The 22762-nt window shown below is 30.2% G+C and overlaps 5 protein-coding genes across 9 annotated transcripts; 3 read left to right on the top strand and 2 right to left on the bottom strand.

The window, feature by feature from the left end:
* Positions 1-763: 763 nt before the first annotated feature.
* Positions 764-2575, top strand: LOC136779236 (selenoprotein F). Its single transcript, XM_066736714.1, has 4 exons — positions 764-1806; positions 1890-2005; positions 2092-2213; positions 2286-2575. The coding sequence occupies exons 1-4, from the start codon at positions 1759-1761 to the stop codon at positions 2465-2467; spliced, it is 468 nt and encodes a 155-aa protein (XP_066592811.1). The 5' UTR covers positions 764-1758; the 3' UTR covers positions 2468-2575.
* Positions 2576-2713: 138 nt separating this feature from the next.
* Pep (Protein on ecdysone puffs) lies at positions 2714-8896 on the bottom strand. Of its 2 annotated transcripts, none has more exons than XM_066736707.1 (10): positions 8783-8896; positions 8136-8455; positions 7897-8040; positions 6775-7004; positions 5927-6221; positions 5427-5585; positions 4882-5122; positions 4609-4803; positions 4342-4526; positions 2714-4240 (listed from the first exon to the last, which is right to left on the bottom strand). In XM_066736707.1, the coding sequence occupies exons 2-10, from the start codon at positions 8448-8450 to the stop codon at positions 3599-3601; spliced, it is 2406 nt and encodes an 801-aa protein (XP_066592804.1). In that variant the 5' UTR covers positions 8451-8455; positions 8783-8896; the 3' UTR covers positions 2714-3598. The 2 variants fall into 2 exon arrangements, with proteins under 2 accessions (XP_066592804.1, XP_066592805.1); XM_066736708.1 differs by having other exon boundaries at positions 8151-8455.
* Positions 8897-10593: 1697 nt separating this feature from the next.
* LOC136778984 (uncharacterized) lies at positions 10594-15014 on the bottom strand. Of its 3 annotated transcripts, XM_066736241.1 has the most exons (7): positions 14826-15014; positions 14440-14752; positions 13296-13587; positions 13015-13221; positions 12558-12927; positions 12270-12467; positions 10594-11431 (listed from the first exon to the last, which is right to left on the bottom strand). In XM_066736241.1, exons 3-7 carry the CDS (start codon positions 13385-13387, stop codon positions 11423-11425), a joined length of 876 nt encoding a protein of 291 aa, XP_066592338.1. In that variant the 5' UTR covers positions 13388-13587; positions 14440-14752; positions 14826-15014; the 3' UTR covers positions 10594-11422. The 3 variants fall into 3 exon arrangements, with proteins under 3 accessions (XP_066592338.1, XP_066592336.1, XP_066592337.1); XM_066736239.1 differs by having other exon boundaries at positions 10594-12467; XM_066736240.1 differs by having other exon boundaries at positions 10594-12467; positions 14440-15014.
* A 2090-nt stretch (positions 15015-17104) lies between these two features.
* Positions 17105-20351, top strand: csul (protein arginine N-methyltransferase 5). The gene is made up of 11 exons (XM_066736704.1): positions 17105-17249; positions 17507-17741; positions 17810-18033; positions 18112-18291; positions 18355-18564; positions 18648-18856; positions 18948-19070; positions 19144-19319; positions 19477-19680; positions 19754-19935; positions 20006-20351. The coding sequence occupies exons 2-11, from the start codon at positions 17534-17536 to the stop codon at positions 20156-20158; spliced, it is 1869 nt and encodes a 622-aa protein (XP_066592801.1). The 5' UTR covers positions 17105-17249; positions 17507-17533; the 3' UTR covers positions 20159-20351.
* Positions 20352-20488: 137 nt separating this feature from the next.
* On the top strand, positions 20489-22705 carry ppl (pumpless). 2 transcript variants are annotated; one of them, XR_010823531.1, is made up of 4 exons: positions 20489-21348; positions 21534-21677; positions 21786-22310; positions 22425-22705. XR_010823531.1 is itself a non-coding variant. In XM_066736705.1 (3 exons), exons 1-3 carry the CDS (start codon positions 21204-21206, stop codon positions 22013-22015), a joined length of 519 nt encoding a protein of 172 aa, XP_066592802.1. In that variant the 5' UTR covers positions 20489-21203; the 3' UTR covers positions 22016-22366. The 2 variants fall into 2 exon arrangements, 1 of the variants encoding a protein (XP_066592802.1); XM_066736705.1 differs by lacking the exon at positions 22425-22705 and having other exon boundaries at positions 21786-22366.
* The last annotated feature ends 57 nt before the right edge of the window (positions 22706-22762 follow it).

Genomic DNA, 22762 nt, shown 5'->3' with positions numbered 1-22762 from the left:
CAAATTCACAACATAAACACAACACACGCACTAGGCACTGACAATATTTATGATTTTTAAAGTTATTCCACTGTATTTTAAGACATTTTAAAATTATAAACTGAGGAAAGCACGAATTCACATCACAAACAAATCACACGCACTACACACTGACAATATTCACGCCTTTTGAATTTATTAAAGTGTATTATGATAGATTATTTAGTCAAAAATGGAGAGAAGCACGAATCTCGCTGGATTTGTTGAAGAAAAGCGTGGAAGGTGCACCGGGGCGCGCGAAAAGTGAGAAAAGTGAAAAAGGTCCGGTCGGCCCCGGTCGCCGTTAGGAAAATTCGAAAGGCCCGTCGCGGCGGCCGATTCGGCAAACCAAAATAAACATGGCGGAAAGCGGTCGGGTGGTGGTGGGGAGAGGGTAGAACCTGCTCGCTCAAATCCGAAAACCTCGCTCAAATCCGAAAAGGTCAGTTTTCGGATTTGAGCGAGCAGGTTCTACCCTCTCCCCACCACCACCCGACCGCTTTCCGCCATGTTTATTTTGGTTTGCCGAATCGGCCGCCGCGACGGGCCTTTCGAATTTTCCTAACGGCGACCGGGGCCGACCGGACCTTTTTCACTTTTTTCACTTTTCGCGCGCCCCGGTGCACCTTCCACGCTTTTCTTCAACAAATCCAGCGAGATTCGTGCTTCTCTCCATTCAGAGTCCAAAATTATCCCAAAATACAGTGAAAAGAGTTAAAAATTCGTGAAAAACATCAGTGCCTCGTGCGCGCGGTGTGTTTGTGCTCCGAATTCGAACTTCTATCAATTTATCATGAAAGAATGTCTTAAAATACAGTGTAATAAGTAACAAAATTGTGAATATCGTCAGTGCCCAGTGCACGCATAGTGTTTGTAATCTATATTCTTGCTTTTCTTAGTTTTTAAATCAATAATAGGGCCGTATTCATAGACGTCACTCGAGCTCAACTCAAGTTTAATGCTACAGTTTACGTTACATATACTGTAGTATTTTAGCCTGTTTCGAGTTCGAGTGGAGTTCGAGTGACGTCTATGAATACGGGCAATAATCTTTCAAAATACAGTGAAATAAATTAAAAGTTCGTAAAAAACGTCAGTGCGTGGTGCACGCGCAGTGTGTTTGTGATCCGAATTCGAACTTTTATCAACTTATCATCAAATAATGTTTTAAAATACAGTGTAATATGTAAAAAAATCGTAAATATCGTTAGTGTCCAGTGCGTGCATTGTGTTTGTGATCTATATTCATGGTTTTCTGAATTTCTAACTCAATAATCTCTCAAAATACGGTGTAATAAGTGAAAAATTCGTGAAAAACGTCAGTGCATAGTGCGCGCGGTGTTTTTATATTGTGAATTTGAACATATCTCAATTTATAATTAAAAACCTTTTAAAATACAGTGGAATGGATCCTATCTTGAATAACACTCTTTGTGCTCTCAGTGCTGCCAACCCTGTAGACAAAAAGTTCCGATAATGGGTGATCGTCCCTTCCTCCGTATTAATTTGTACCTCCATGACATAACCATAATAACTCTTCTAACCTAAAATTATGAGTGATATTTCTATATTGCTTTGATTTCAAGTTTTTTAACGATTATTAAAGAAACTTTTCTAAGCTCCTATATTTTGTGCAGCTAGAGTTACATAGAATTATTATATATTTCGAAAAAAAGAAATTATAATATTGTATTTATCCATTTTTATTAAAAAATTCCAAGTATTGTTTACATTTTCACTATGAACATTGGATATTTTATATTTTCATTAATTAATTTTCTTTTACTGGTAAGCGTTTACAAAGTACTTTTGCAAAACACTTTTTATCATATTATTTAGAGTATCATATTTTAACAACCTCGTATTTACAGAATGCAGTTAATGCTGACTTTTCAGCTGAAGATTGTAAATTGTTAGGTTTTAACAAAGCAAATTTATTATGTTCTACATGTGACAAATTTATTGAACATAATATAGTAGAAGTTTAGTAAGTATTGCACAAAACCAAGTCAATTTTTAACTCTTACACCTTTGATTATTCTTTACAAGCAATTTTATTTATATATTTTACAGCTCTAACTGTAAAGAATGTTGTTTAAAAGATGATGATTATGATGCTTCAATTGCAAAACGTTATCCAAAAGCTGTTTTGGAAGTATGCACTTGTAAATTTGGTGCATATCCTCAAATTCAAGGTAGATCAGAAGCAATTTTATAACCATTTTTAAAATAACATAATGTTGTAACATTTAATTATACATTTCCAGCATTTATCAAGAGTGATCGACCACAAAAGTATAAAAATCTACATATAAAGTATGTTGCTGGATTAGATCCAATTATTAAATTATTAGATGCTGATAACAAAGTTGAGGATATTCTTGATATACACAAGTGGGATACTGATTCAGTTGATGAATTTTTATCAACTCATCTTCTGTTAGAATAATTAAGATAATATATATTATATATTTTGATGTACTTTTTATGTACTTTTTACGTCAAAAATGTGAGTGAATAAATGTTCTTGTATTAATAAAATTTACAAATTTCTTCACTGCTGTATCAATAATCTCTTTGAAAGTTTAAGAACATAATCATTTCATCTTGGAAAACTAAATGACTATCTAATGCATACTTTAATTAAGTAATCAACTTTTGTTGTTCACAAAGAGGAACAATAAAATGATTAGATGTAATTTTAGCAGCTTACAATATTATATTGGAGCATTAGACTCAATAATGCAGTTTTTTACCACTTTTGTCTATATTTTGCTAGATAGAAAAACTATTCCACTTCACAAAATATATCCAGAAACACTAGATAAAGAAATATTTAAGAAACTACCTCCAAAAATATAATTTAATATTCTAGTTAGGAAATGAAAACCATTTTTAAATTGTTTATTATATATTTCATAATGATAATTATACAGACAAGCCTACATATATAAATGGAATGAAGAATCTTATCATCTATCGACATTTAAGAGTGACAAATAGCTACCTAATTTCAATATAATTTTGATACTCGTATAGTTCTCATTTAAAATATAATTTAGCAAAAAGTTGTATCAGCCTGACCTAAAATAAAATATTTACACTGAAAATAAGTTTGTTTAATATTTACTGCCAGTTAGAAATGTGTCAAGTCATCAAACATACAGAATTGTCATGTGAACACAGTTTAAACAAAATCTTATTAATATAGAATTTACAGTAAATGAATATAAATGATTACTTAATATTATTTTACGATAAAAGTATACATTTTCTTGAAAAATAGCTATTATAAAGCAGAATTATTTAAAGTACTTTATAAATAAGTGCCATAAACGATATTGCAAGTGCTCAATCACAAGTATTATACTAAACGTATATAAGTTACCCTTGATCATGAAACAAAAATACTTACAGTTTGTATGATACAAATTGCTTGTAAGTATTTAAAAACATATGTATGTCTGTATATTGTCCTCGCGAGCTTTGTATTAGTTCTCAAAAAGAAATTGTCCAAACATGATTTGCGAGACGAATAAGTCGTAAGAAAAATTAGACTTCCTTTTTAATTGTTTTCGCTTTATCGACGAGATCTACGTGCACGTTGCATACCACGTCCTCCACGATTGAAGCCTCTGCCACGTGATGATGGAGTTAATTTTACTTGTTGGTTAACTTGCTGGTTAACTTGCTGATTAACTTGTTGGTTAGCTTGTTGGTTAGCTTGTTGGTTAGCTTGTTGGTTAGCTTGTTGGTTAGCTTGTTGGTTGACTTGTTGGTTAGCTTGTTGGTTAGCTTGTTGGTTAACTTGTTGATTGACTTGCTGGCTGACTGGCTGACTGATTATCTGGTTGGGTTGCTGAATGGCTTGCTCAAGTTTTGGCGAAGAAGCATTTAAATCATTGTTATCCCTTCCTTCGCTCAGAAGTGATATTTCAACTTCACTTTCTTGAGGTTGTAAAGATGTTTCGTTATTACTTTGAGCGTTTTCATTACTTTTATTTTCTTCCTCTTCGGATTCAGCGTCAGCTTCTAACGGATCATACTTCTGTTCTCCGTCAGATTTTTTAAGCGTTTCGCTACTCTCTTGCTCTACTTCCATTGCTTCACCACCATCCCCATCTCCATCTTTTTCTTTCTCGTCAGTTTCATCCAGTTTACGTCTTTTCCATTCTCCCTCGTATTCTTCCTCATTTTCTTGAGCAACAGTTTTCTCATTAGCCTATGAAAAAAAAGATGTTTGTTTATACCGAAAATAACCTAGATTTAATTAATTGTGTAGTATAATTCAGTATAAAATATTAATAATCAATATGTAAATACCCCGGCATCTTCTGATGATTTGGCTTCACTTTGCTCCGAACTCGAAGTCAATAATTTTACTTCCTGTACAAAGTTCTTATAATGAGTTATAGATCGTAAATGAGCATTCATATCGTCTGCCAAAAGCATAAATCTTCGACACTTTTCACAATAAAAGCCTTGTACCTCTTTAACCAGTGATTTTCCTGAAAAGAATTGTAATGTTTAGAAAATAAATTTGACACTTATTTATACGACAAAAAATAATTTAATTTATATTATTATTACCTATATGAACTTGATTTTGGCGACAATATTTGTAAGACGGTATTTTTATTTTTTTCTCATTTATGTTATCTACGATATCAGTAATGTATTCTTGTTCTCCAGAGTCTTCTTCTTTCTCCGTTGTTGTATCGGGTCCAACATCCTTTTCTTCATCTTCTGTTGTACGCACTTCAGATTCACCTTTTGCTAGTTTCTCTGTGATAGAATACGTTGATTAACGATATATTTCGAACTACATTGTAAATAAAACAATGTATTTCCTCGTATATATACCTTTCTTTTTATTTTTCCTTTGCTCTTCGCATTGTACGGCATTCTTCATATGGCCTGGCGTTAAACAATGTTCGTCATATTCAATACGTGATGGGAATTCTTTACCACAAGGGAAGCAACGAGGATGCAAAAATGTCTTTAGCTGTTGATGCTTTTCACTCTTACGATGAGTAGATAAAGTACCATAAAAATGCAAATCACACATTGTGCAATAATCCCTGACATTGAAGTCGACTGGAACCTAAAAGATTCCATGTTTTTGGATAAAATAACATTTTTCTTTTATATATGTATGCATATAAAAGGTCTGTAACTTAAAAAACTTTAGAGCATAGCTAAAAAAAGACGTGTATCTTCGTAATTATAAAACATTTAATTCTGACCAATACCTTTCCGAAGTTTTACTATTTGCATTCAGAAAGATCTTGTGCAAATTTTAAATATCTCTAATACTTATGGATATACACAGCTTTTCCTATCTATGCTCTGAAGCGTTTGAAGCGCAAAACCCTGTATTATATGATAGTATCAAAGATAAAAATTACCTTCTTTCCTCTACGTTTTAAGTTAGCCAAACTGATCTCGCGCTGCTCTTCCGACACTCTCAAATTATGTCTCATCAGATCTACTTTTAGTTTATAAGATTCGTCGAGTTTCTCCATCATCAATTGATGGGAACGTCCACGTAAATGATTTTCAAATGACTATAAATAAAGTACAGATATATAGAAAAATACATAAACGCCTAAAGGCTATACTGTCAACCTCAGAAAAGAAACGATATTTCCATAAATTGGAGCATTTCAAATATTGTATTTCACCTTATTAGTAATTATCGAAAACTGGATTTACTATATTTTTGAAAGCTTTACTATAGAATAGGAGAAATGCATTTACGAGTTTTTATCTCTGTAAATTATTAAATAATAATATAAAGAGTCAAAAGGATCAATTAAAACGAACAATATGAAAACTGGACGCTGCACCTCCTTTCTTTAGAACAACAGTATAATTTCATATATTTAATTTTAACAATGATACTTACATATCCATCCCACATACGCTTGTTACAAATATGACAGAACATATGATTCATAGGAACTTCGGCATAACGACTTTCCGCATGTCTTGCTTCTGACTTCTTTCCTGTGGTTTTTGTGTCCTTGTCACTTGCAGCATTTGCTTCTTTTCCTGTATCATCTATTCCAGCTTTGTCATTTCCCTCCTCAATGGTTTCTTTAATTTCGTCCTCTTTAGCTTCTGTAGGAGCAGCTTCAGAATCTACCTGTGTTTTCTCGTTTTGCCAATCTCGTTTTTTCTCAGGGTCTTCAGACTCTTCGCTGATTTAACAAAAATACCAATACTAATTGATTAAATTTTTTGAATTATAATTACTTAGCAAATTTATAAGTTTTGCGCATTTGCGGTGAACTTTATATATATACACACACATATGTATATAAAGTACTCTTTACAGCTGCTCTAATTGAAAGATAATTTAACAGTCGAGAGAAAATGACTGGCACTTCTTTGCAATGAAAAAAAATGAATGTCTTGGTTGATTTCTATAAATGAACACATTGGCAGTTTATTATTGTAGATGACATGTGTGTAAATATATCTATATAATTATCGAAGTTGTAGAAAATTGCGAGAAGAAAACCATTGCTTGAAAATATTGAACTTCATTGCAATTGCATTGATAATTTTCATTTAAAACCATAAATGGTTTCTCCAAATTCTTATAAGGACACGAAAGATCGGATGGTGTAATTTGAAAAGATACGATCAATCGTATTTGAAAAAATTATACCAAGTGATGTATAAACATAGGCAGATATCACAGAATGAGACTTAATATGAAGAAGCTATTCACAATCACCAGGAGCTTACCTTTTCACGACAGGTGCTTCAGCTTTTTCGTTATCTGAAGGTTTAACGTCCTGCTGTTCCTTTTTGGCAGTCTGATTTTGTTTAGAAGCAGGAGTTGGTTTAGAAGATTTATCGTTGCGATGTTGAATTTGGTTCCCATTCATACGTTGGTTGCCAGACTGAGGTGCACGAGATTGTTGTGCAGATTGACCACGTCGCCCAGCAGGGCCATCTCGGGCTCGATTGCCCATCTAATCAAGTTGGGTCAAATGACCAAGCCATGATGAGAAGTATTCGACAAAAATATCGATTCTTCTCAAAATTGAGAATGTTTCTAGGAACCAGTGGGAGTTTAGGGAGAAAAACTTTCCATACAAAGCAGGACGTAGTCAATGAAATACAGATATTCATTGTTTCCACTTAAAAGTGGAAGGGAAAGGAGCATACAAAAATATTTTTGAAGATGTAAAATATATAACACATGTAGATTTAAATAGATAATGATCAAAGTCACCATAAAATATGGTACTTGATTATATCTCAGATGCAAATATAATAAATCATTCATCATTTTCAGTGAAATAATAATATGTGTTTGTGGAAGGAAATAAATCTCTGATAGAACAGCTTGTGAATAGTAATGTGAACACCATGTTCTACCAATGATTTCTGTGACAATGATGGATAGAAGACTTGCGAGGTCTTTAAACTAATCTTGAAAGGGGAGTATATACGATTATTTTTATTGGAACCTTTCCCAATGACCCAAAATTAACATCCATGGACAATAAAATAAACAGTGTTTTGAAAATAACACCATTTTTCATCAGTCTTCTATAATGAAATTGCGCACAGATAAAATTTTTTTGTATTCTCACAAACTCATAAGGCAGTATTAGACCAGCATATACAATCATTAATTTAATGTTACTGCCAGGCAAATATTGTTCATAATTAAACTGAGCAAGAGCTTAATTAAATATTCAAAATGAACATAAGATGAATTTGGAACTTTCTAAAGAATCAAAATACCTTAAAAAGTGAAGACGCAAAAGCAAGAAAACTAACTTTCATACTTTCCACTCTTCAAGCTAGGAAATATTTAAAATATTCCTAATGCACGAAAAGTTTTTAAAACCTCACCTTGTTATAGGGCTGTGGACGTTGATTCTTCATTGGATGTCTAGGAGCACGATCATTAAAACGACCAGATGAATAGTTTTGTTGACCAGAATAATTTGGTCCGGGTCCTCCATAATTATTTCCAAGGCTGAGAAGAGATGGTACCTATATTGTAAAATTATTAAAACGTTGTAATATTTACATCATTATGGTACAATCAAATGAACTTAATAAAAAAAAGAAAAAAAATAAACTGATACCTTAAACTTATTTACCTGCGGCTGAACATCCTGCTGGCTTCTAAGTAGGTTGGTTAGTAGGTTGCTGGCAATAGCTAACTGAGCTTGAGGTGAAGCCAAATTCAGATTGCTATTTGGAGTAGGTAAAATTCCTCGACCAGGCATCATTCCACCTTCCCAAGGGTTCATTCCACCACTATTGCTACTATTGCCTCCACCCATACCACCTCCACCCATTCCACCTCCACTGCGTCCACCAGAACCACTATTAGGTCCACGATTGTTAAAGTTCCGATTCCCGAAGGAATCCCTTTTTATTCCTCTATTGAAGGACATAGTTTCTGTAAAAATACAATAAATATAATGTTTTATTTATCGCCCACGATCATCATACACCCAATCGAATCTTAACCAAAAAAGATGTAAGCTTTAAACTAAAAAACATTAATTCTTATTCAGATTGATAAAAAATAAGGTAAAATAGAAATAGGTTGATCAAAATTGATCAAGAACAATGAGCAAAATAAAGCGTCACTAGGAAGACCTTAAAAGAGCGTGCTGTACACTTATATGCTTATTCCTCGCAGAAAAATGAATACTCTTTAACAAATAAATTGTATTACATTAAGATATTCTAAACGAAAGAAAAAATAGATAATTATGTTTACCAGATAATGTAAAAAGCGATTAAATTGAGACTAAAAAAGAAATATTTTACTGAAATGCAACTGCAATTAAAATGGAGTCTGATGGAGTCGATGGAGCAAGCGTCTATCTGTCCCCTCCACCCGTATACCAACCAGTCAGTTACCTTACCAGTCCACACTCCGCAGCCACAAATGTAGCAAATCCACGGTTCACCGAATTCACGAGCAAACCCAAGTGCCGCCAAATACGAATGACGTGATGAAACGACGTGAGGTAAGAAAAACTTCCATATCCATGCACTCACCGAATGCTGTGATTGCTGTGACTGGCTGTGAGTTGTGACGACGGTGTCCCGTCCGGTGGGTACGGCGACAATTTGCCGAACGGTCTAGTAATTTTTGTGCTAAGAGGTTGGCAACAAACATGATATCACGAAAAATTCATAGATTGGAAACTAGAAGCTGAAGGTGCCATATTGTTTTATGTATGTATTAGTAATATGTGTAAATGAAGTGGGTTATGAGAGTGAACATAAATTTTTGGAGTAAAATGATTCATTGCAAATCACAACAATTATAGATAAACAAAAATGGATCAGATAAGTTATTTTATGTTACAGTTTATGTATCTATTATCATATAAATTGTAAGATTTAGGGCAAAATTCTTTGTTAAAATATTTATGAATTTTATAGGTACTCTGGTTGAGGATCATATAAAATAATTCTTCAGCTTAAAGGAACGATATATAAGCCTATAAAATTAAATTCTGTATTAATTTTTTAGGTGAGTAGACAGATATTATCCTTTTAGTGCTCCTTTTGAATGTATATCATTATTGCATGATAATTTGCTTTCTTCTTCATATTTTCAGATAATTGGGCATTGCAAAAAAGAATTTGATGCTTGATGAAACAATATAGTGTCCTCAATAGAAAGAACAAGAATAAAATAATTAAATATATGAAAGTATTAAGAGGTCTAGTTGAAAAATATTAGGACATTTTTAATATAAAAGTCCTAATTTTCTCATAAAAGAGTTATTTTAAATAACACATTCTGTCTAGTATGCAGCGGTGCACTCAGTACCTACAAAGAATATGGAAATTTTTTATGTCGAGATATCAATTGAATATCCTAAGTATTTATAGGTATTTTTTTGTGTATAAAGTTTATGCCTTTACAATTTTTGTGTTTAACACATACTATATTTTGCAATACTTTTATTATAATTTCTTTATCAAAATAGACATGTGTTTCCTCAATCTTCTCTGAATTATCTATGGGCCACGCAAGAGTTTTCAATTGATGAAAGGATATTACTTCATATATATGAAATTAAAGCCAGTCTACGAAAAGGTAAATAAAACAGTGTCAAAAGGTAAAGCTTACGCATGCCCCATTTCAAACCAAAAGTTATATAACATTCAAACTATATTAATAGGTATACAGATTCTGAAAAGCAACTGTGCAGTGTAATTCAACAGATTTATGGATTTGTAAGTATATATTAAAAATAACAAACCAATTTATTTATTTCATTATTTTTTATCTGTTTTTACTATTTTCAGCTCAGTGATGTGCCAGAATATGAAAGCAAAACATGAAATATAGAAAGGCGATGGGATAAAAAGAAGTAATTTATTTGCTAGAGGAATAATGAATTTTTATTATAAATGATAATGAGACATACCAAAGCAAAAACACGTTTTTGGAAGCAAATATGATTCACTGCAAATCAATGGCAACTACCTTTATAAGTGATAGTACCAAAAACATATTAGATAAGTTATTTTCTATTACTATATTAATGTGTCAATTATTAGTAAGATTGTTAAAATGTAGAACGAATGTCTTTGTTCAAAATACTCCTATATTTCACAGATTGTCTGAGGATAATTCAAAATAATTCCAGTTCTAACATGGAAGAGAGGAAATCTGACTATTAAAATGTTACTAAGGAAAATAAGGAAATAGTGGTCTGGCTACTTCCCTTTCTTTAAATTGTAATATAATTGGACAGAGAAAGAGATGACAATAGTGTTATAATGAAGCAGTAGTCGCACAAAAATACATAAATAAGATATTGAAAGATACAGTTAGAGGAATGGGTCAATAAACTAAAATGGAATTTCGATTAAAATATGGTATAATTTAGCTTTTTATTTTATACATAAACAATTTTTAATCTCTTTAGTAAATACGTTTTTGGATGCTCAATTATATTTTATTGATTATTATTAATGACTAGAAATGTTAATTCATTGCTATAATTTAAATATCTGTTTTTTAGTGAAATAAGTTCGTTTAAAATATCTGTTTCACTAACTGTATTTATTGTAATATACGGTATTGTATGATTTGCTTTTTCAATTGCTTCTGTATTAACAATATTTGTGGCATTTATATTTAATATAGCTTGTCTTACTTTATTTTCTTCAATCTCCTTCAAATATTTTATTTCATTCATTTGTTCAAATATTTGAATAATATATTTTTCTTTGGGAATTTTATTAGTATCCTCTAAAATATTTTCTAATTCTTTATAAAATTTTATAATTTCTTCGTCTCTTACTTTTGTTTTTTTGTTCGTCTCTCTGCTTTTATATGTTTTATTTTGTATAGAATCTGTGATAATTCTATTTTCTTTTAGTAATAATTTTAATTGGTCTGTAAAGTGTGAAAAAAGGAACGATATTATTTAAAGGAAATATAATCCACTGAATACATATATTCTACTTAATAGCAAGAAGGCCTGAAACTATATACATAAGTACATGCAAGAAGTCATCGAGTTATAGGCTGGAATCTACAAACAAAACTAAATTCGAATTTCAACTTAGCAACTATTTACATCGAATATCAAGTTGAACATTGTATTAGAAGTTAAAGTGAGCTAAGCCATTGAACTTAGTTAAGATATAGTATTCAGCTTCAGTACTGTTCATTGATACCACCTATAGTAAGTATAAGCATGCAAATTTCTTGTATTTTAAATATTATTAAAAATCTGAAGAAATGAATGTATACTTAGGAAGAGGGTAGGATGAGGAGATTTCCCTAAATTTTTGCTTAATTTGCTATGGTAATTTTCGCATTTGTTGTTAGTCCTATTTCTTAATTTATAGACTGAAAAATTTTCTGGTCCTATCTTCTTCAACCAAAATTTTTCAATATATTGAAAATATAAATTAAAAAAACCCCCAAACTCTCTATTAACCTCAGCTCTTAATGAATTGAAAACATTAACTATTTGGTTAGCTGGTAATAAAGCTAAATATATTAATTTTTTTAAAACAATATAATACTCTGGATAAGTTAACTTATTTTTTTGTCGATTAACTATATTTAATGCTTGCGCTTTTTTCACTAAAGCCTATAAAACATAAGAATTTAAATATAATTAAAATTACAAAATTATATAAATACATTCTAAATATATAATGACAGTGTTAATTGTGTGGTGAAGGAACCATAAAATTGAAATATTACTTAAAACATTGCGAACCTGAGCGAAATGGAAGAAACAATGTGTAGTTATTATATGTGGAAATACTGTTTTCAAGGCATTCCTGAAACCTATCTCGAAGTCAGTCATTGCCACTTTTGGCTTCAAATTTGGAAACGTGGATTTGACAAACTGAAAAATTTCTATATAATTTTCCTGTAGTTTGTTATTCATGAGTACCCAAATACATGGTAAAGCCTGTAAAATTATTAAAAATTTATATATATATATATATATATAAGAAATAATGTCATAGTGTATATATATATAAGTAAATTATGTACGAACTTTATCAGAATCATTGTCAACCTTTAGCAACACAGTTATTAACTGCATGTTTTTATCTTTTAGTTGAGGAACGCATTTAAACGTTCCATCAACGAACAAGATATCACCATTCATATTATTTATGAAATTTTTATCATAAAAAATCAGACTGTAATTATTTAATTTTTCAATAATTTTAACGCTTATTTCATAATTTTTATTATTATTCGTATACTGTAATATTTCCTTATTTTTAATTAAACTCTCTGCTAGTTCCTTCAATGTCTTATCTTTTAGTTTAATATTATGTATATTTTGTGATTGTTTCACGTATCGTTGAATCGTTCGTCGACTGGAGGGAAAACTAATAATATTTTGAATTTCTGGCTGACTGTTGAATATAAAGAAAAGGAATATTAATTATAAAACTTAACTCGACTACATAAATACCAGTTATACAAATAACATATATTATTACTTCATTATTGCTGCATTGTATATATCTTTCGGTTTTGTTCCTCTTGTTTTTGCAATTGTTAACATATTTTTATAAAATGATAATTTTTCATTTTTCTCTCTTTCTGGCTCATGATTATGTTGTTCTTTTGAACTTCTAAACTCATTATTATAATATATACCATGAGCTCTGCAACCTAGTTGTGCATATTTTATGCACCTTAGATATCTTAAGGTGAAAAATAAATTTCTATTTAATATACTTATAAACTTTGATTTTGTTGAAGAATAATAAAACTTTACCTTCTTCCATTTTTCGTCTTGGTTATGTGATATCGATATCCATTAAATAACCATAATTTTCTTTCACATATCTTTTTCTTCGAATGATCCATCTTTTTACAATTATTAAATATATTAATAAAAAATTTCAAATGAATATGTAATCAATGTATGTATGCTTTTAAAGAAGAGTAGAGGTGAAAAATAATAGTTATATACTACTTTGTGTGTGTGTGAACATTGATAATCACGGTGTACCAATTCAAATGATGCACTGGATGTAAACAAGCCGTGTATTTATTTATCTCTGTAACTATAACAAATATTAATTTTTTCCAGATAAGAGCTCTAAAATGTAATAAAAGAAGAATTTCAAAGAGGTTTACTGAATAAAATGATAACTCTTACAATTGGAAGATAAACATTACATCTGGTTTTGTTTTAAGCAGTACACCCTGTATAATAACCGCGGTTTATTTAAATTAATATCTAAATATTATTTTCCTTTTATTTTCGAAAGGTTGATTTTTCTGTCTTTTAATTTTACTTTTTTACTATATTATATGTAAATGTAAATATTATTTCATAATTATGAAATAAATTAATAATGCACATGAATATTTTCCACATTTTCAGTTGTAATAGTTTTAAATTCTTTTTTTAATTAACACCCTTTGAAAGCAAAAATTTTAATTATAAGAAAATACAATTCTATCTGATAATCAAACGTTTAATTTCTAATGTGACTTTTTTCAGAAACTTGTTTTGATACAGTTAGACAATTCATTTGCATAGCTAACTTTTTTTAAAGCAAATTATTCAATTAAATTCTAACAAATACAGTCATGAATAATATATGTATATACAGGGTGAATCACCGAAGATGCACCACAGGGAAACTTTAAAATTCATTTATTTCTGTACCTATACAAATTTTTAATTTTTGTTATAAGCCCTTTTTGATTGCAAATACAAAGGAGCTTCAAAAACATCATGTATAACAATTTAATGTCTCTTATATTATTTACGAAGATAAATGAATTTTTGTTTCATCTCTGGTGCGGCTTTGGTGATATAACCTGTACTTATATATAATATAATAGGCCAAGAGCTAATGAAAGCAAGTTCTAAAAATAAAAAAATTAATTATAGAAACTTTAATTACCTCATTCAGAAACTTCTTGCCATTTCGTAAAAAACAATAGAAGAAAAATAAATAAATAAGTTTCTAAAGTGATACAATATAAAAAATATATATTACTGTGGAAGCATATATTAGTATTCTTTTACCGTATATTTTGCTATCTCACTTAATTTGATAACCAATTGTATTTTTAACATTCTCTTTTCCTTCTACATGCAACTTTTGAAGCCACATCAGTTGCATTTATTTTATATTGTTAAGTTTGCATATACTCATACGTTCCTGTTATTCAGTTTTATTTATGAACCACTTTATCCAAAATGAATTGCAATACCTATAAATTAACATTTCAAACGAATAAACAGTATTTCTTCAAACACTTTAAATTACTAATTATTATTTATTACCCCTCAGTATTTCTCCAATATCCAGTTTCACTAAAGATAATAATTATTTTAATTTTATGTAAAGCATCAATTATTCTCCATTTTATTTCATGCCTTCTATTTCTATTCCATCTGTTGCTTTATTTTTGTAAATCGTATGTTATGATTTATTTTAAACTTCTGAAATTGCACAAATTCAACTTCTTCAGACAATCTGTGAAATATAGGAGTATTTTGAACAAAGATATTCGTTCTACATTTTAACAATCTTACTAATAATTGACACATTAATATAGTAATAGAAAATAACTTATCTAATATGTTTTTGGTACTATCACTTATAAAGGTAGTTGCCATTGATTTGCAGTGAATCATATTTGCTTCCAAAAACGTGTTTTTGCTTTGGTATGTCTCATTATCATTTATAATAAAAATTCATTATTCCTCTAGCAAATAAATTACTTCTTTTTATCCCATCGCCTTTCTATATTTCATGTTTTGCTTTCATATTCTGGCACATCACTGAGCTGAAAATAGTAAAAACAGATAAAAAATAATGAAATAAATAAATTGGTTTGTTATTTTTAATATATACTTACAAATCCATAAATCTGTTGAATTACACTGCACAGTTGCTTTTCAGAATCTGTATACCTATTAATATAGTTTGAATGTTATATAACTTTTGGTTTGAAATGGGGCATGCGTAAGCTTTACCTTTTGACACTGTTTTATTTACCTTTTCGTAGACTGGCTTTAATTTCATATATATGAAGTAATATCCTTTCATCAATTGAAAACTCTTGCGTGGCCCATAGATAATTCAGAGAAGATTGAGGAAACACATGTCTATTTTGATAAAGAAATTATAATAAAAGTATTGCAAAATATAGTATGTGTTAAACACAAAAATTGTAAAGGCATAAACTTTATACACAAAAAAATACCTATAAATACTTAGGATATTCAATTGATATCTCGACATAAAAAATTTCCATATTCTTTGTAGGTACTGAGTGCACCGCTGCATACTAGACAGAATGTGTTATTTAAAATAACTCTTTTATGAGAAAATTAGGACTTTTATATTAAAAATGTCCTAATATTTTTCAACTAGACCTCTTAATACTTTCATATATTTAATTATTTTATTCTTGTTCTTTCTATTGAGGACACTATATTGTTTCATCAAGCATCAAATTCTTTTTTGCAATGCCCAATTATCTGAAAATATGAAGAAGAAAGCAAATTATCATGCAATAATGATATACATTCAAAAGGAGCACTAAAAGGATAATATCTGTCTACTCACCTAAAAAATTAATACAGAATTTAATTTTATAGGCTTATATATCGTTCCTTTAAGCTGAAGAATTATTTTATATGATCCTCAACCAGAGTACCTATAAAATTCATAAATATTTTAACAAAGAATTTTGCCCTAAATCTTACAATTTATATGATAATAGATACATAAACTGTAACATAAAATAACTTATCTGATCCATTTTTGTTTATCTATAATTGTTGTGATTTGCAATGAATCATTTTACTCCAAAAATTTATGTTCACTCTCATAACCCACTTCATTTACACATATTACTAATACATACATAAAACAATATGGCACCTTCAGCTTCTAGTTTCCAATCTATGAATTTTTCGTGATATCATGTTTGTTGCCAACCTCTTAGCACAAAAATTACTAGACCGTTCGGCAAATTGTCGCCGTACCGTCCGGTGGTGTCCGGCAGTGTCCGGTGTCGACCAGTATCGACGACTTAAGGGTAAGTCCGGACTAACCGGACTAACCTGTATGTTACAAGTCGAATTCATAAAGTATAGGTAATAAAATTTATTAAAATCTCTGCGGTTTAACTGATAAGTTAATTGTACAAATTTTGAAAATTTACCTAGGATTAAAGAAAAAAGAGTAAAGGTTTATTCTTTCCTTAAATTTAATTACGATTTAACGAATTTAAAAATTGTCCACGATCAACCAGTAACCACGATGCCTAATGATGATATCCAATGGTGTTTACCAGTGTTTACTGCTCAAACATTCTATTGGCTAGTTTCTAGCATTTCTACCGGAAAGTAAAGATTTAGATATTTTACAAATTATTATTACATTCTATTTTTTCTGAATTATAAATGTTTCTTCTATTATTTGCTAAACTGAAGAAATTAGAAAAAATTCTCTGATCTTTTTTTAAATCATAAGTGATTAAGAAATGAGTACAAATCTTTAATCGTTAGCATAAAAACCTTTCAACATCTTTCGTCTTCCATGTTGATCATGTTCCATGCTGGTTCCAGTACTTCCAGACAATCCAGACCCAGTGGGTTTTTAGTTGGTACAGATCGCTGCAAATCGCGCGGATTTGAGTCAGATTGAAGATATTGAAGATTTTCGTAAAAATTAGTAATATTCAATCGGTAAACGTACGCATTTTCAAATATTGCAGCATATATGTATGTGTATATATATATATATATATATATATTAAAATATTTAAGGTTTCATTTTCAACTTAATTGTCCGGATTTTCTAAAAGAAGCCGGTTAAAAGAAAATTCATTGTCTATTTAGTACTGTTATTAAGTATTATATGTGAAGACTTGCTTATTTAAATGTTTCACTTGTGTAAATTTATAACAAATATGCTGAGTTTTTAACTTCAAAGTTCTTTTTTTTTTTAGATTTCTTTAATTTAATGACATGTCAAAATGACAAATCAAAGGTCAGTTTCCTGTGGTTTAGATTTTTCTACTACTCCTGATTTGGCATCATGCTTGGTCAATGCGCATTCATCTAGATATGAATTTATAAGTACTCCACTTGTTCATCCTCAATTTAAAAGGGAGTTTATATCTGGCTCAGCTAAAAACCGTCCAGGTCCATTTACTAGAACTGATTTAATATTGTGCAGTTCTGGTAGGTATATTTAAAAGAATCTTCTGGACTGAGACTTAATATAAAATTATAATTATTTTTTGTTATAGACTGGAGTAATTTAATTATTGGCAAACTTTCACCTTACATCGATGTTGACTCTAATATACCAGAGGTTCGAAAAAATAGTGAGGAGACTCTGAAACAGGAGCTATCATTAGCAAGTCACCTAGGCTTGCAAGGAATAACATTTAAATTAACAAGAGGAAGAAATAAAAATGTTAATCTTTCTAGGATAATATATGAAAAATTAGCTACTCCATACTGCTATCAAGTTAGCAATAGAGTTTTATATTTGTTTCAATAAAACATATAATCTTCTGAAAACTTAATAATCTATATCTTTTTAAAGATGTGGGTTCAAGTTCCAATGGCGAATCCTGCCAAGCAGTCTTATTCTTATAGAAATGTAGAGACGTCTTCAATTGAAAACCCATGGGAATGGTGGAATTCATTCAGAGCACTTTGTGATTACGATAAAAAACTTGGGGTTGCACTTATAGTTAGCCATGATTTGCCTGATATGGAAGAAGTAAGTATTTATTCTATTTAATAAATTATATATATAAAGCTATAAATAAATAAATTTGTTCAGATTGATAGATGGCTAGGTGAACAGGTCAAATGTTTAGTTCTACCGACTACTCTATTTATAACAAACAAAAAAGGATATCCAGTATTAAGCAAAGCACATCAAACAGTAATAAGGAAATTTTATGCTTCTGACAGGCAATTTTTATTGACTGGTGCTAATAGATATCAAAACATAGGATATTATTACCATTATTTGGATTATTTGTGGAAGGTGAGTAAATGTTATTAGATTATTCAGCTCAACAAAACAATTGATGCAATTGTTATATTAAAAATATTTTACATTATTAATAGAGCTGTCAAGTTAGCAGTCCTTTGGAGCAGTTTGCAAGAGGCTTTGAGGACTTTTTACAATGTCCGTTGCAGCCTTTAATGGATAATCTAGAGTCCCAAACTTATGAAATTTTTGAAAAAGATAATGTGAAATATGCACAATATGAAGAGGCTATTCACCTTGCTATTTTACATCTTAGTGCTAAACCTAATTATAAATATAAAGAAATGTTTGTATAAGAAAATGTTGTACTATGTTACATCATAAGATATAATGATTGTTCAATTTATAACATTGAAAATATATTGATCCTGTTGTAGCGTCATAATGGTGGTAGGTGCTGGCAGGGGACCAATAGTACGTGCAGCATTAAGTGCTGCAAATTTGGCAAATAAGGAAGTGAGATGTTATGCTGTAGAAAAAAACCCTAATGCTGTGATAACGTGAGTATTAAGTAATTATATTAGTAAACCTAATTTTCCTAATATAGTTTTTAATGATGTCTCATGAATTTAGTTTACAAGCTTTAGCCAAAGATACGTGGAATGATAAAGTAACAGTAGTGTCTAGTGACATGAGACAATGGGAGGCTCCTGAAAAAGCTGACATACTTGTTTCGGAACTACTTGGCTCATTTGGAGATAATGAATTGTCTCCTGAATGCTTGGATGGTGTTCAAAAATTCCTATCAGGTATATAATACTAATTATTAACATGTATAATTTAATTTTAGCATTTTCTATAACATAAGAGTTTTGGCAGAAATATTTATATCCGATTGCTAACAATCCCAATTTATTTGCATTTTGCAAAAATTGCTATAATACTCATAAATAATAATACTTACAGATGATGGTGTCAGCATACCATCTTCATACACATCGTATATTAATCCTATACAGTGTTCAAAAGTATTTAATGAAGTTAAATCCTGGAAGGATAAAGATAAGAATCCTCTATCACACTTAGAAACATCATATGTAGTCCATCTTCAAAGTAAATATGACATAGCAAAGCCCCAGCCTCTTTTTACATTTGTTCATCCTAATAAAGGTTGCTAAACTTATTTGTATTTATTTTCCATAAATAGTAATTACAATTTTTATTAAAACTACTGTCTTTTCAGATGATGTCATTGACAATTCAAGATTTGAAACTAAAACATTTGAAGTAAAGCAAGATTCTATTTTACATGGATTTTCAGGATATTTTCACGCAGTGTTATATGATAAGGTTACATTAAGCATAGAGCCAAGTACGCACAGTCCAAATATGTTCAGTTGGTTTCCAATATTTTTCCCAATTAGGGTTAGTATGTGCTCAATATTCTTATATTATTAAGTTGTCAATATTGCTCATATACAGACCAAATTTTTAGGAGCCTGTGCAGCTAAAAGAAGGTGATCAAATTGTTGTCCACTTTTGGCGTAGATGTACACCAAAAAATGTTTGGTATGAGTGGTGCATTAGCAAACCTAGTGCGCTCCCCATTCATAACATAAACGGACGATCGTTCACCATTGGCTTATAACTTAGTTTTTTTTTAAATCTTTATACAAACAACTGTTACAAGAATTGGCGTGAAAATAAATTGCCATGATATTTTTAAAGCAAAGGTATACTTTCCGAAATAAAAATTGTTTTTCTCTTTCTTTTATTATTTTAGAAGAATAATTTACAAGCAAAGAAATCTTTTCCATGAATATATTACAGAATCACTATAATTTAAATATTTTTTATTTACTCTTTTATTAGCGAATCTCCCTCATATCCATCCTCAGTTCACCGATATTGTACCATCATTGATAGCATAAATTACGGGTTATCTTTAAAGTACGTTTCTCCTGACCTGACCAATCCTGATCTTTTAACCTCACGTGATCTTCTAGTAGTATATACTTTTACTAAGCGAAATATTAAATGTTGTATGTATCATAAGATTAATTGTCGCCTTATAGGTTTAAACAAATTTCAGGGGTGACTCAATTATTTTAATTTCATGAAAAATTGTTTAGTCTCATTTAACGAAACATAAGATTATATCAATATTCTAAAGAAAATGGATTCAGTTCTAACAGAAATTGGAAAATATTGAAAACATGAGTTAATTGTTAAAACTGTGTTCCTTAGATTAGTTTTCATATCATAATTGTTCGTATTAATCAAATGTTAATTTATTACATACTAAAATGGATAATAATTAATAGAAAAGAGAAAACAATTGAGCTGTAAATGGATTTAAATGTGTAGTTGCACGTGTGAGGAAAGAAGAGGTCGAAAAAGTCATAGAGTTCAATGATGATGATAAAATATATTAAGCGTTTGTACTCTAAGCCAGAAGATTTCTGGTCGGATAAGCGTGACCGATGACGACAGAATTGAACAACATTTCCTTTTATCACAAGTTTTTAGCCGTTCATTCTTGTCCCGCCGTTTCATTCGTATATTGCTGCGCAACGGAAGATTTAAGAGCCATACAGTCGAACTGGTTAAGGACAAGTTTTAGCAGACGACGCGAGAGTAATTTATTCTTTAGTTTAGCTTATAAGTTTTATAATAAATTAGTTAAATAAAAAATGGCAAGATTGATGACACAGATCATAAGATATAGCCGAAGATCAATCACTCCTGTTACATCGACTAATCATAAAAATGTGCCTTTGTCGAAAATTCAGATTTGCTCATTACGTTCCATAACCACAACGCACAATCTCGGAGCGGGTAAGTTTAATTTGCAGCGTGTTGATGAATAAAGTATATGATTGTTCAACGAAAAGTTGCACTCTTATGAAGAAAACGGGACTTTTATGAACGTTCAATGTTTAATGTAAATTCCGATCTCACATGAGGTATTAATTTTGATATGCTTTTTTAACAAGCCTTATTGACCAACTTTATATTTGTAGGTAGGTTGTACACTGATAAACATGAGTGGATCACGGTTACTGACCAAATTGGCACAGTAGGTATATCAGATTATGCGCAAGATGCACTGGGTGATGTGGTTTATGCACAGCTTCCCGATGTAGACTCTGTAATTAAGAAGGGAGGTAAGGGAATGCTACATCCGTTTCAGACAGCTATTCTTAGATTATATTGAACTTAATGTATCTGTGCAAAGGTAAAAGAGTTAGATTAAACCAGTATTAATTTTTCAGAGGAGTGTGGTGCTTTGGAATCAGTAAAGGCTGCATCGGAGATCATGAGTCCAGTAAGTGGGACAGTCATAGAAAAAAATGAAGCAGTTGAGAATAAACCAGGTCTTATCAATACATCGTGCTATAACGAGGGATGGCTATTTAAAGTAAAATTGCTCGACCTAAGTGAAATAAATTCTCTAATGAATGAAGAAGCATATAATTTATTTTTAAAGTCTGAGCAACATTAATGAACTTTTTATGAAAGTAGTGCATCCCAAATGAATTGTTATCAATCATTTATGGCAATATTATTGTGTACTTTTATCATTGCTCCTTGTTACAAGTTTTCCACTAAGAGGGACAATATTTATTAAATCTGCTCCATACCAAAGTGTTCATTAAAAGTAGAAAGCTGGAGAGGATGCAATGATTTGTATTTTTTTTTTGTTATTGGATATATATATATAAATTATTAAAAAAAATCTACAAAAACTTTTAAATGTTCTACTTTCTTTAAATGGAAAATGTTAAAGACACTAAACTGTAAGTCATAAATTCATTTTTATATGTTGTAATAAAAATTATAGCTTTATTATACATTTAATGTAGTAAATTTAATAATTTGCATAAATAATTATTTGTTTCGTTAATTTGCAGATAATTTGATTTGTCGTGTCATTTATAAATGAATGAATATACTACTAATGCACTTCGGATATATTATAATATAATATGCTTATACTAATGGTAACACTTCTGTGACAGATTGTCATTTTATATAAGTTTAATTAAGTCAATGTGACACCTTTTGTAAAGATAGGATTTAAGAATGAAATTTTATAGAAGAAAAAGGTACTAACTCGAGTTTCGAAAATCATGCCTACCATGATTAAATACATACGTTGCGTGCAGCAAATATAATTTTAGAGACCATTTTTTCTATAGCATTGAGCCACTTGAAGTTTGATACGAGGATACATATATACTACTGTAAT

This window comes from Prorops nasuta, unplaced genomic scaffold (assembly GCF_024137725.1).
Source record: "Prorops nasuta isolate Cenicafe-Biocafe unplaced genomic scaffold, Cenicafe_Pnas_1.2 PNAS00015, whole genome shotgun sequence".
NCBI lineage: Eukaryota > Metazoa > Arthropoda > Insecta > Hymenoptera > Bethylidae > Prorops > Prorops nasuta.
The sequence above is the reverse complement of the archived record's forward strand: the minus strand, read 5'-3'. Positions and strand labels throughout refer to the sequence as shown.